The 11,332-nt window shown below is 48.0% G+C and overlaps 1 protein-coding gene across 2 annotated transcripts; it reads right to left on the minus strand.

The window, feature by feature from the left end:
• Positions 1–180: 180 nt before the first annotated feature.
• LOC107966511 (P2X purinoceptor 6) lies at positions 181–11,140 on the minus strand. Of its 2 annotated transcripts, none has more exons than XM_016939764.4 (4): positions 10,979–11,140; positions 10,165–10,315; positions 8,342–8,486; positions 181–353 (listed from the first exon to the last, which is right to left on the minus strand). In XM_016939764.4, exons 1-4 carry the CDS (start codon positions 11,062–11,064, stop codon positions 235–237), a joined length of 501 nt encoding a protein of 166 aa, XP_016795253.1. In that variant the 5' UTR covers positions 11,065–11,140; the 3' UTR covers positions 181–234. The 2 variants fall into 2 exon arrangements, with proteins under 2 accessions (XP_016795253.1, XP_016795254.1); XM_016939765.4 differs by having other exon boundaries at positions 226–353; positions 8,342–8,413.
• Positions 11,141–11,332: the final 192 nt, after the last annotated feature.

An 11,332-nucleotide genomic window follows, 5' to 3' on the forward strand; every position in this document is an offset into this window, starting at 1 on the left:
AGAATAGTCAAAATACTTTTGAAAAAGTTTTGGAGGACTTACAATTCCTGATTTCTAAACTGATTGCAAAATGACTGTAATCAAGATTGTGGTGGTGACATAAGAGTAGACACATAGATGAACGGAATAGAATTGACAGTCCACAAATAAACAGTTACGTTTATGGTCAAGTGATTTTTTAAAAATAGACTTTATTAGCTGGGAATGGTGATACACGCCTGTAGTCCCAGTTACTCAGGAAGCTGAGTTGGGAGGATGGCTTGAGCCTAGGAGGCTCAAGGCTGTAGTGGGCTTGATCATACCTGTGAATAGCCTCTTCACTCTAGCCTGGGCAACATAGCAAGACCCTGTATCTAAAAAAAAAAAAAAGTTGAGTTTTCAGAGCAGTTTTAAGTTCACAGCAATATTGAGCAGAAAGTACAGTTCCCATATACTTCTGCTCCCACACACGTGTAGCCCCCTCTCCCACTACTGACATCCAGCACCAAAGGGGCATATTTGTTACAATCGATTAACCTACATTGACACATCATTATCACCCAAAGTCCATAGTTTACATTAGGGTTCACTCTTCCGGTTGTACATTCTATGGGTTTGGACAAATGTGTAATGACACATAGACACACCATTATTGTATCACACACAGTAGTTTCATTGCCCTAAAAACCCTCTGTGCTCTGCCTGTCCCTCCCTGCTAACACCTGGCAACCACCGATCTTTTTCCTGTCTCCATAGTCTAGTCTTACTTTTGCAGAATCTTATATAGTTGGGATTATAGAGTATATTGCCTTTTCAGGCTTCTTTCCCTTAATAATATGCATTTGAGATTCCTCTATGACTTTTCATGGCTGAATAGCTCGTTTTAATTTAATTTTTTATTTTTGAGACAGAGTCTCACTCTGTCGCCCAGGCTGGAGTGAAGTGGAGTGATCTTGGCTCACTGCAGCCTCTGCCTTCAGGGTTCAAACGATTCTCATGTCTCAGCCTCCCGAATGGCTGGGGACTGCAGACGTGCACTGTCACACCAGGCTAATTTTTGTATTTTTAGTAGAGACGGGGTTTTCCCATGTTGGCCAGGTTAGTCTCAAACTCATTTCCTCAAGTGATACACCTGCTTCAACCTCCCCAATGTGCTGGGATTACAAGCGTGAGCCACCCAACCCGGCCTGTGCTATTTCTAAAATGCAGGAGATGAAGTTGCCATGTGAAAGATGCAACATTCTTATCTTCAAGGATGAGAAGTTGAAATGAGAGAATTCTATACAGACCTTGTTAAAACACTGTTATCTTTTAAGTCTCCCCATATAATTTAGTTGCCTCTTCATAACTTATTATTCTTTGTCCAATTCAGTGTATAAGTAACAGACTCTAACTTCTTCTTTGGGTCTTCAAATGTCCTTATGAGGGTTCCCAACCCATGTAAAACTTGTACTCAATAAATTTGTGGGACTGTGTGGTGGCTCACTCCTGTGATCCCAGTGCTTTGGGAGGCCGAGGGGGGCTTGCTTGAGTCCAGGAGTTCAAGACCGGTCTGGGCAATATAGTGAGATCCCGGTTCAACACTTTTTTTTTTAATTAGACTGGTGTGGTGGGTGGCATGTGCCTGCAGTTCCAGCTACTCAGGAGGCTGAGGTGGGAGGATAGCTTGAGCCCAGGAGTTTGAGGCTGCAATGAGCTGTGATCTCACCACTGCACTCCAGCACCCCTTATTTATAAATAAATATAATGGCTAGCCTTAGGGACTCTGTTAGCAAGATTAAAGAACAGAAATCAGATGTAGAATAGCATATAAATAAATTTATGTGCTTTTCTCCTGTTAACCTGTCCTATGTCAATTTAATTCTTGGGCCCAGCTGAGACTCTAGGGATGGAAGTGGAGTTTTGCCACCCCTACAGTTTCTGGTGACAAGGATGGGATCCTCTCAAGCCTAAAGATGGGATCCTGGGAGAACAAATAAAAGCGGGCACAGGTAGGAATTCTTACCAAAGTGAACTCTTTTTTTTTTTTGAGACGGAGTCTCGCTCTGTAGCCCAGGCTGGAGTGCAGTGGCACGATCTCGGCTCACTGCAAGCTCTGCGTCCTGGGTTCACGCCATTCTCCTGCCTCAGCCTCCCACGTAGCTGGGACTATAGGCGCCCGCCACCACGCCCGGCTAATTTTTTTTTGTATTTTTGGTAGAGACGGGGTTTCACCGTGTTAGCCAGGATGGTCTCAATCTCCTGACCTCGTGATCCACCTGCCTCGGCCTCCCAAAGTGCTGGGATTACAGGCGTGAGCCACCACGCCCAGCCCAAAGTGAACTCTTCTGGATCTCTGTCTGTAATGCCTGGTTGAAAGAGGAGAGTAAAATTTTTCCTTGTCCCTTTCTAAATTCAAACTGGCAGGAGAAAAGCATAGTAAGAATTGATTCTTTGAGTTATGACTCTTATGTCAACCTTAAATAATGAGATTCAGAAAATATCAGCTAGGCACGTTGGTTTATGCTTGTAATCCCAGCACTTTGGGAGGCCAAGGTGGAAGGATCACTTGAACCCAGGAGTTGGAGGCTGCAGTGAGCTATAGTTACATCACTGCATTCCAGTCTGGGTGACACAGACCTAGTCTCCAAAAAACAAAAACCAAAAAAACCAAAGGAAATATGATTTTTATTCTAGTGCAAAGCTTGAGGATGGACACCCAGGAAACAGCTTCCAAAGGGTTGGGGTCATTGCTCCAAAGTGGGGAAGCTAAGGTTTCACTCATAGAGGCAGAAACAGTGTCAGCAGGATTGCAACATCTTCTGTACAAATCCAGTATGTTAGATTCCATTAGTACAGCTTGCTACATTCCAAGGAAAATTGTTTCAACATTCTGTGAGAAGAAGTCAAGCTCTGAGGGCATCTTATCTCTGATGCTGCTCAGACATTTCTAACCATTTACAGGGAAAAGCAGAAGTTGCAACTGCATGCTCCATGCCTCAGGCCACATGGCCACATTCCTCCTGAGGCTCATAATAATGTAAAGTTCCAACAGCTTGGTGGTGGCTCACGCCTGTAATCCCAGCACTTTGGGAAGCTGAGGTGGCTGGATAACTTAAGAAAGGAGTTTGAGACCAGCCTGGCCAACACAGCGAAACCCCGTCTCTACTAAGTATACAAAAATTAGCCCGGCATGGTGGCGGGCACCTGTAGTCCCAGCTACTCAGGAGGCTGAGGTGGGAGGATTGCATGATCCTGGGAGTTTGAGGCTGTAGTGAGCCATGATTGCAGCACTGCACTCCAGCCTGGGTGACAGAGGGAGACCTTGTCTCAAAAAAAAAAAAAAAAGAATTATTTGATTTCACACTTCCGAATTTGGTATTTGGCTCTGCATACATAGTGGCTATTGACCCACAGCCTCCCAGAAATAAGGCTTGTTTTCCATGTCTCTGTTGTGTGGTTTATCATATCTTGTTTTATGCCTTGAGAACATGGCTCTGTGACCAATTGAAATATTCTCTTTGGTTTCTGCCAGCTGCGGGGGTTGGGAGGACAAGTCCTTGTTAGGCTGCTAGCCAGCTGCCCAGGAATCAGAAACACAGTGTCTCTGTCCAACGGTTCCAGCTCTCAGAGGAGTTTGTCCTACTTGTCTCAGCTTTCATTGCCTTGATAACAATTAGGATATTTGCCTGCTTAGGCTATCTTGAAAAAGACTTTGGATCTTGAGGGGGATTGCATCTTTTCCAGCCTGTTTGGGATGCTCTTCTGTGTCTCCAGTTAAGCCAGAAAAGGCATACTGATTTTAAGCCATAAAAAGGCTTATTGGTTTTGAGTCACAATTAAAGTAGGTATAACATTGAAGATTTGGACTTTTGAATCTAAAAGCTTTTTTTTTTTTTTTCTTTAAGACAGAGTCCCGCTCTGTTGCCCAAGCTGGAGTGCAGTGGTGCAGTCTCGGCTCACTGCAACCTCTGTTTCGTGGATTCAAGTGATTCTCCTGCCTCAGCCTCCCGAGTAGCTGGTATTACAGGCATCTGCCACCATGCCTGGCTAATTTTTTGTATTTTTAGTAGAGACAGGGTTTCACCATGTTGGCCAGGCTGGTATCGAACTCCTGACCTCATGATCTGCCTGCCTCGGCTTCCCAAAGTGCTGGGATTACAGGCATGAGCCACTGTGCCCAGCCTAAAAGTATTTTTATTAAAGCGTGCTATTGGCCAGGTGTGGTGGCTCACACCTGTAATCTCAACCTTGTGGGAGACTGAGGTGGGAGGATCGCTTGAGCCCAGGAGGTTGAGCTGCAGTGAGCTATGATCTTGCCACTACTGCACTCCAGCCTGGGCAACACAGTGAGACCCCATCTGTAAACCGCCCCCCCCACACAAAAAAGGGTGCTTTCATCCCAAACAACCATCCTATTGGTAACTAGAGAAATATCAAATTAAAAAGAAGACACAAAGAAATATAGGCCAGGCACGGTGGCTCATGCCTGTAATTCCAGCACTTTGGGAGGCCAAGGTGGGTGGATCATGAGATCAAGAGATCGAAGCCATCCTGGCCAAAATGTTGAAACCCCATCTCTACTAAACATACAAAAATTAGCCGGGCATGGTGGCGTGCGCTTGTAGTCCCAACTACTCAGGAGGCTGAGGCAGGAGAATCACTTGAACCCAGGAGGCTGAGTTTGCAGTGAGCCAAGATCATGCCATTGCACTCCAGCCTGGGCGACAGAGCCAGACTCTATCTCAAAAAAAAAAAAAAAAAAAAAAAAAAAGAAATATGGTTAGCTTTAGGGACTTCCTTTAATCTTCCTCAATATTAAAGAACAGAAATCAGATGTAGAAAAAAAGTTGAAATCTGCACCCTCTGTAAATTATCCTCCTCCACCCACCTGTGCTCTGCTCAACCCCCAAGTCCCTGTCCCTGATCCCCCAGAAGGTCTTTCGGATATCTGGGCCCCTGACTTACACTTACCCTCCTCAAAACTTGGCCCTATTCTCCTCAGCAAATTTCTTTTAGACCTAAAACTTCTCCAAATATCCTTTCAATGCCCAGCTGCCTACTTTAACTTCTCTTTTCCTATAAAATTCACAGAAAGCACCCCAGCCTGTTTTCCAGGCCCAAGATATACAGGTGACATGTATATACTGATAGCCAGAAAATAGACCTAACACAGGCTCTGGGAATGAGCAGCCAGGCTTGCTTCACTGTACCTTACAATTCCTCCTACTTCCTGGGGCTCTGTAATCAAACCTCATCAGCTCCAGGCATTCCCATGTTTAGGCCGAAACCACAAAAAAATCTACTGGACTATCGTACTCTTAAGAAAAAGAAACCATAAAAATTACCCTAGATCTCTGATAACAAAAAATATGCTCTGAAACTCCTTCTTGGAGAAAATCTACATTCTTTCTCAGTTTTCTTGCTCTGTCGCCAGTCTTATCATATCTTTAAAACTTAAGGGCCAGGCACAGTGGCTCAAGCCTGTAATCCCAGCACTTTGGGAGGCTGAGGCAGGCGGATCACGAGGTCAGGAGATCGAGACCATCCTGGCTAACACGGTGAAACCCCGTCTCTACTAAAAATACAAAAAAATTAGCCAGGCGTGGCGGCGTGCGCCTGTAGTCCCATCTGCTGGGGAGGCTGAGACAGCAGAATGGCGTGAATCCGGGAGGCGGAGCTTGCAGTGAGCCGAGATCGCGCCACTGCACTCCAGCCTGGGTGACAGAGCAAGACTTTGTCTCAAAAAAAACAAAAAACAAAAAACACAAACTTAAGTATCTGAGGAACTGGGCTGGGCGCAGTGGCTCACGCCTGTAATCCTAGCACTTTGGGAGGTCAAGGTGCGCAGATCGCTTGAGGTCAGGAGTTTGAAACCAGCTTGGCCAACATGGTGAAACCCTGTCTCTACTAAAAATATATATATATAAAAATTATCCATCTGCTGGGGAGGCTGAGACAGCAGAATGGCGTGAACCCGGGAGGCGGAGCTTGCAGTGAGCCGAGATTGCACCACTGCACTCCAGCCTGGGTGACAGGACAAGACACCATCTCAAAACAAAAACAAAAACAAAAACAAAAAAAAACTTAAGTATCTGAGGAATTGGCTGGGTGCAGTGGCTCACGCCTGTAATCCTAGCACTTTGGGAGGTCAAGGTGGGCGGATCGCTTGAGGTCAGGAGTTCGAAACCAGCCTGGCCAACATGGTGAAACCCTGTCTCTACTAAAAATATATATTAAAAAAGTTAGCCAGGTGTGGTGGCATGCACCTGTAATCCCAGCTACTTGGGAGGCTGAGGCAGGAGAGAATTACTGGAACCACTCTGGAGGCGGAGGTTGCAGTGAGCCGAGATCATGCCATTGCACTCCGGCCTGTACAACAGAGCCAGGCTCCATCTCAAAAAAATAAAATAAAATAAAATAAAAGTGTCTGAGGAATTAACTAGAACAACCCCTAGTATGCTAGTCTGAGATTTAAAAAAGTGTTGAATGTTTAACATTTTAGGTACTTTACTTCAATAATGTTTGATATTTGCCTAATATGTATGTCATAAAATTGCCAGCAAAATAAAACTTAAGATAATAACTAGCTTTGTCTAATGTTTCATGAAGTTTTCACAATTCAAATATAATTGTTAAATAAACTAAACTTATATAAATGCAAGTGGGAAAAAATTTGTAAATAAATTATTATTATTATTTTTTGAGACTGGGTGTTGCTCCATTGCCCAGGCTAAAGTATAGTAGTGGGACTGTAGCTCACTGCAGCCTTGAACTCCTCTTGCCTCAGTATCCTGAGTAGCTGGGGCGATGCCTGGCAAATTTTTAGAAAAATTTTCTTGTAGAGTGGAGTCTTGCTATGTTGCCCAGGCTGGTCTCAAATTCTGGGCCTCAAGCAACCTCCTGTCCTGGCCTCCCAAAGTGCTGGGATTACAGACGGGAGCCACTGTGCCCAGCTATAAATAATTTTTTATTGTTTTAATTTTTATTTTTGACTGACTCATTGCTAGACATACTATTTAAATAATGATTATATTTTATAAAATATGTCTACTTAAAAATAATTTCCAGGAGTTTGAGGCTGCAGTGAGCCATGATTGTGCTACTGCACTCCAGCCAACTCCAACTATTATTGAGACCTTGTCTCAATAATAATAACAATAATAATAATAATTTCTGGCCGGGCATGGTGGCTGGCTCACGCCTGTAATCCCAGCACTTTGGGAGGTCGAGGAGGACGGATCACCTGAGGTCAGGAGTTTGAGAACAGCCTGGCCAACATGGCGAAACCCCGACTCTACTAAAAATACAAAAATTAGCCAGGCGTGGTGGCAGGCGCCTGTAATCCTAGTTACTGAGGAGGCTGAGGTGGGAGAATGGCTTGAACCCAGGAGGCAGAGGTTGTAGTGAGCCGAGATTGCACCATTGCACTCCAGCCTGGGTGAGAAAAGCATACTCTGTCTCAAAAAAAAAAAAAAAAAAAAAAAAAAAAAATCCAAAATCTTTTTGGTAACCTAAAACCTTAAAGTCAAACTAAGTTAAATTAAAAGATGGTTATTTGTTGAATATCTAAATCACTTCCACATAAGATATAATACAGAAACATTGATTACTGAACATAAGTATAAGCTTATCTAACTTTGGTTTCTTACTACACAGGAACAAAAGATATCTGTGTCTCTCAAGAAACATGTCCTGGGCTGGCCATGGTGGCTCATACCTATAATCCCAGCACTTTGGGAGGCTGAGGGAGGAGGAGCGATTGAGCCCAGGAGTTTGGGAGCAGCCTGGGTAACATAGTGAGACCCTACATAAAATACATAAAATAATACATCTCTACATAAAATAATACAATTATCTGGGTGTGGTGGCCCATGCTTGTTGTCCCAGCTATTCTGGAGGGTGAGGTAGGAAGCTCACTTGGGAGTTTGAGGCTGCAGAGAGCCATGATCATGCCACTGCTTGGCTCTTGCTATTGAAGCCTCCCTGAGCATGTGCCCAGCTCTTGGTGTCACACTCACAACCTGGAGAGTACCCAGAAGCAGGACCAGGATGGGAGGGGCCTGGGCACCTCACCGGAACTGCTGCTGCCCAGAGCTCGGGTTTCTGTCACCCACAGCCTGGGAGGCCTTAAGTAAGTGATTCAACCTCAATGAGCCTCACTCTTTGCCTCTGAAATGGGGATCACAGGAATTCCTGCCAGGCAGGGGATATGTGAAGACTGAACGAAATGATTCACACAAAGATGTAGCCCAGTGCCTGGGGGACACTAAGCACATGCTGAGCCTTCAGCCACCTGGGAAGGATAAAGGGAAACACGGGTGGCCAACTGGGGCTGATGGAGGAATGAGGGACCCGCTGGGAGGATCCTGGGTAAACTCACCTCTGGGCATCTGCCCTGAACTTGGGCTGGCGTCACAAGGAAGTTGGTCACCAAGAAGAACATGTTCTCTCCCTAGGAGGCAAGTCTCAAGGTTGGCCTGGCTGGGCTCGCGTTGACTGGAAAGGCCGGAAGCCGGCAGCCTGGTCTATGAGGGAAGGGATGTTGGCCCCATGAAATCATTAACCCTGTCCCCCCGTAAGGCAGATTGAAGCAGAGATGGGAGGCTGGCAGCGGTTCTGGCCATTTCTGAGACCATGAAGCCTCGTGCCCATATCCATCTCTTGAGACAAGTTTTTTTCTCATTTGTTCAACCAAAATATCTTTTATTTTCTTTCTTCTGTTTTTTTTTTTTTTTTTTTTTTTTTTTTTGAGACAGAGTCTCACTGTCACCCAGACTGGAGTGCAGTGGCATGATCTCGGTTCACTACAACCTCCGCCTCCTGGGTTCAAGGGATTCTCCTGCCTCAGCCTCCTGAGTAGCTGGGATTACAGGCGTACAGAGTTTCACTTTACTCGTCCAGGCTGGAGTGCAGTGGTGTCATCAACCCTTACTGCATCCTGTAACTCCTGGGCTCAAGAGATCTTCCTGCCTCAGCCTCCCAAGTAGCTGGGACTATAGGCTGCAACTACCATGCCTGGCGTCAACCAGAATATTACAACAGCCTGCTGCTTCTAGTACTGAAGATCTAGGGGAGAGCTGGGCCCCGCACCTGCCCAGGATGGAGAGGAGGTGAGTCTCCCATCCCACACGCAGCAGCACTGGCATGGCAGGGCACAGGTGAGAAGACAGAAAGCTCTGCCTGTGGTCAAAAGGTGGCCAAGGATGTTGGAAGGGGAGGCTGACCCTCCAGTGCTGCCCATGAGAACACCGAATTTGGGGAATGCATGCCCAGGAACGGAAGGTGAGGGCTGTGCAGAGGGTGCTGAGAGTGGCAGCCATTGGGATTAGGAGGGATGGGTGGCCACTATCATTGGCGGGGGGCCGCCTGAGGGTAGAAACAGGGGCTGCAGGTTCTCATGATGCCTGGTGTGAAAGTTCAGCTTGGCTGCTGCGTGGTGTGCACCAAGCAGTAGGGAGGAGGCGAGAGGGACATCTAAGGGCCCTCTAGGAGGCCATAGTCTCATGCAGGCATGGCATGGGCAGTAGTGAAAAATGTTGGAAGGGACAGGAAGGGGTTGAGGCTGAGTCATGGGTCTGGCTGAGGCACTAGTGGATGTCACAGCCATCATGACTAGTGGACGTCACAGAGGCCATGCCAGGAGAGGGAAATAATTGATCTTTGGACATATGAGTGTGCACCTGGAAGACAGCTGTGCTGTGGGCAGGTGTTCACTGGGGCTACATACACCCTGGGAATCAGAGGAGCAGAGGTGGGTGGAAGTTAAGGCTGTGGATAAGCTGGGTGGAGGGAAGAGGAAAATGCAGCTGAGAAGGGTGGAGGAGGAGCACCTGACCGAGGTGCCCCAGGTCAGGGAGCAGGGCTACAGGAAGTTCCAGGCCCTGGCCCCACCACACCCCTCCCACACCACTCTCAAGCTCAAGCCATTAGTCTCAAACACTCCCTTCTTTTCTGTTGGCAGCCTTCGGAAATGCAGTTTCTCTGGCCTGGTTTCTCAACCCATCCCTTTTTCTACCAGAAACCTCCTACACATCCCTGAAAGTCCTGTTCAGGTGCCACTCCTCTGTGAAGCCCTTCCTGAGAACCTGCAGCCGCCTTTGGCATCACATGCTTCTCTCTTGCACACACTGGCTGCATGGCGGGTGTTCAGGCTGTCAGTGGGGAAAGGACTTGCGCCCCCGTCAGCAACATCAGGGCCCCCACCTGAGGTGGCTTCACGAAGTCGGCCACATCCCACAGCCGGTTTCCAAGCTCCTTGATCTGAGTCACGGAAACCCCTTTGAGTTTGGCTGTGATGGAAATCTGGGGTTCCAGGTCCCGCTCCTGGTAGCCTTTTTTGGCGAGGAGAGCCCACCTGGGAAGGAGAAGATGGGCAGTGTGGTGTGTCCCCAGCGTGTAGTGACAGGGGCAGAGCTGGGCCCTACATGCTCAGTTCTCTCCCCACACCCTACAGGCTCCCAGTCCAGCATCCTCTTTGGCCCCACTTCCCACTCTAGACCCCCTGAACGAGACAGAAGCTCCAGCCATGCATCAGAGAGCCAGTGCCCTCAGACAATCACCTTCACCAGCCAGCACCCACCCCCAGCCTCAGTAGACCCAGCTCCCAGCTTATAGACTCCCCTGACCGGAGATATAGCTGGTGGTCTCTCTGGGGGCCTAGTGCTCCAGCTCTCACAGATGTTAAGGACGATGTCTTGTGCCCCCTGGGTGGGGCCGTGGGGAGGGACTGGGAAGCAGGCAGGTGGACACACAGGACAAACACACAGCTTGTTCTTGGTCTCCTGTCTTGTATTGCCTACCTCCCACCCCGTCCCATTATGGCCCCTTCCCCTCCAGCCCCTAAACAGCCCAACCCTCAACTTCAACCCAGCAGGACCAAGCCCCACCCCCCACCTCTTCCCTTGCCCCTCCAGCCTGGCCAAAAGCTCTTCTCTCTTACCCTACCACATAGACCACGATCCCAAACTGCAGCAACCTCTGCAGGGCGCCCACCCACCAGTTCCTGGTCATCACATACTTCTCCGTTTTATAATCCAGAAGCCCCCAGCCTGCTGTGGCCCCTGGGGAGCCCATGCTGCCAGCTCCTGCTAGCTGCGGGCACATGAGTCAGCATGGCAGCTGCAGCCACAGCTGAACAGGAGGCAAAGCAGGGCCCGAGCCAGGCCAGGCCAGCTGCTGTTAAAGGGACACTTCCACTAAAGCAGGATCCAGCCTCCAACACCCAGCCCTCAGCCCCTAACCCCAGCTGCCCTGCACCTCCCACCCTCCCTACATTCTCTTTGCTGGGCCCTGGTGGCACACAGAAAACAGCAGCGCTGTCCCTGCTCTCTGGCCTCACTTCCTCCGGTGGGAGTGGACGTGGTGAGAGGAT

Source organism: Pan troglodytes, chromosome 23 (assembly GCF_028858775.2).
Source record: "Pan troglodytes isolate AG18354 chromosome 23, NHGRI_mPanTro3-v2.0_pri, whole genome shotgun sequence".
Classification (NCBI taxonomy): domain Eukaryota; kingdom Metazoa; phylum Chordata; class Mammalia; order Primates; family Hominidae; genus Pan; species Pan troglodytes.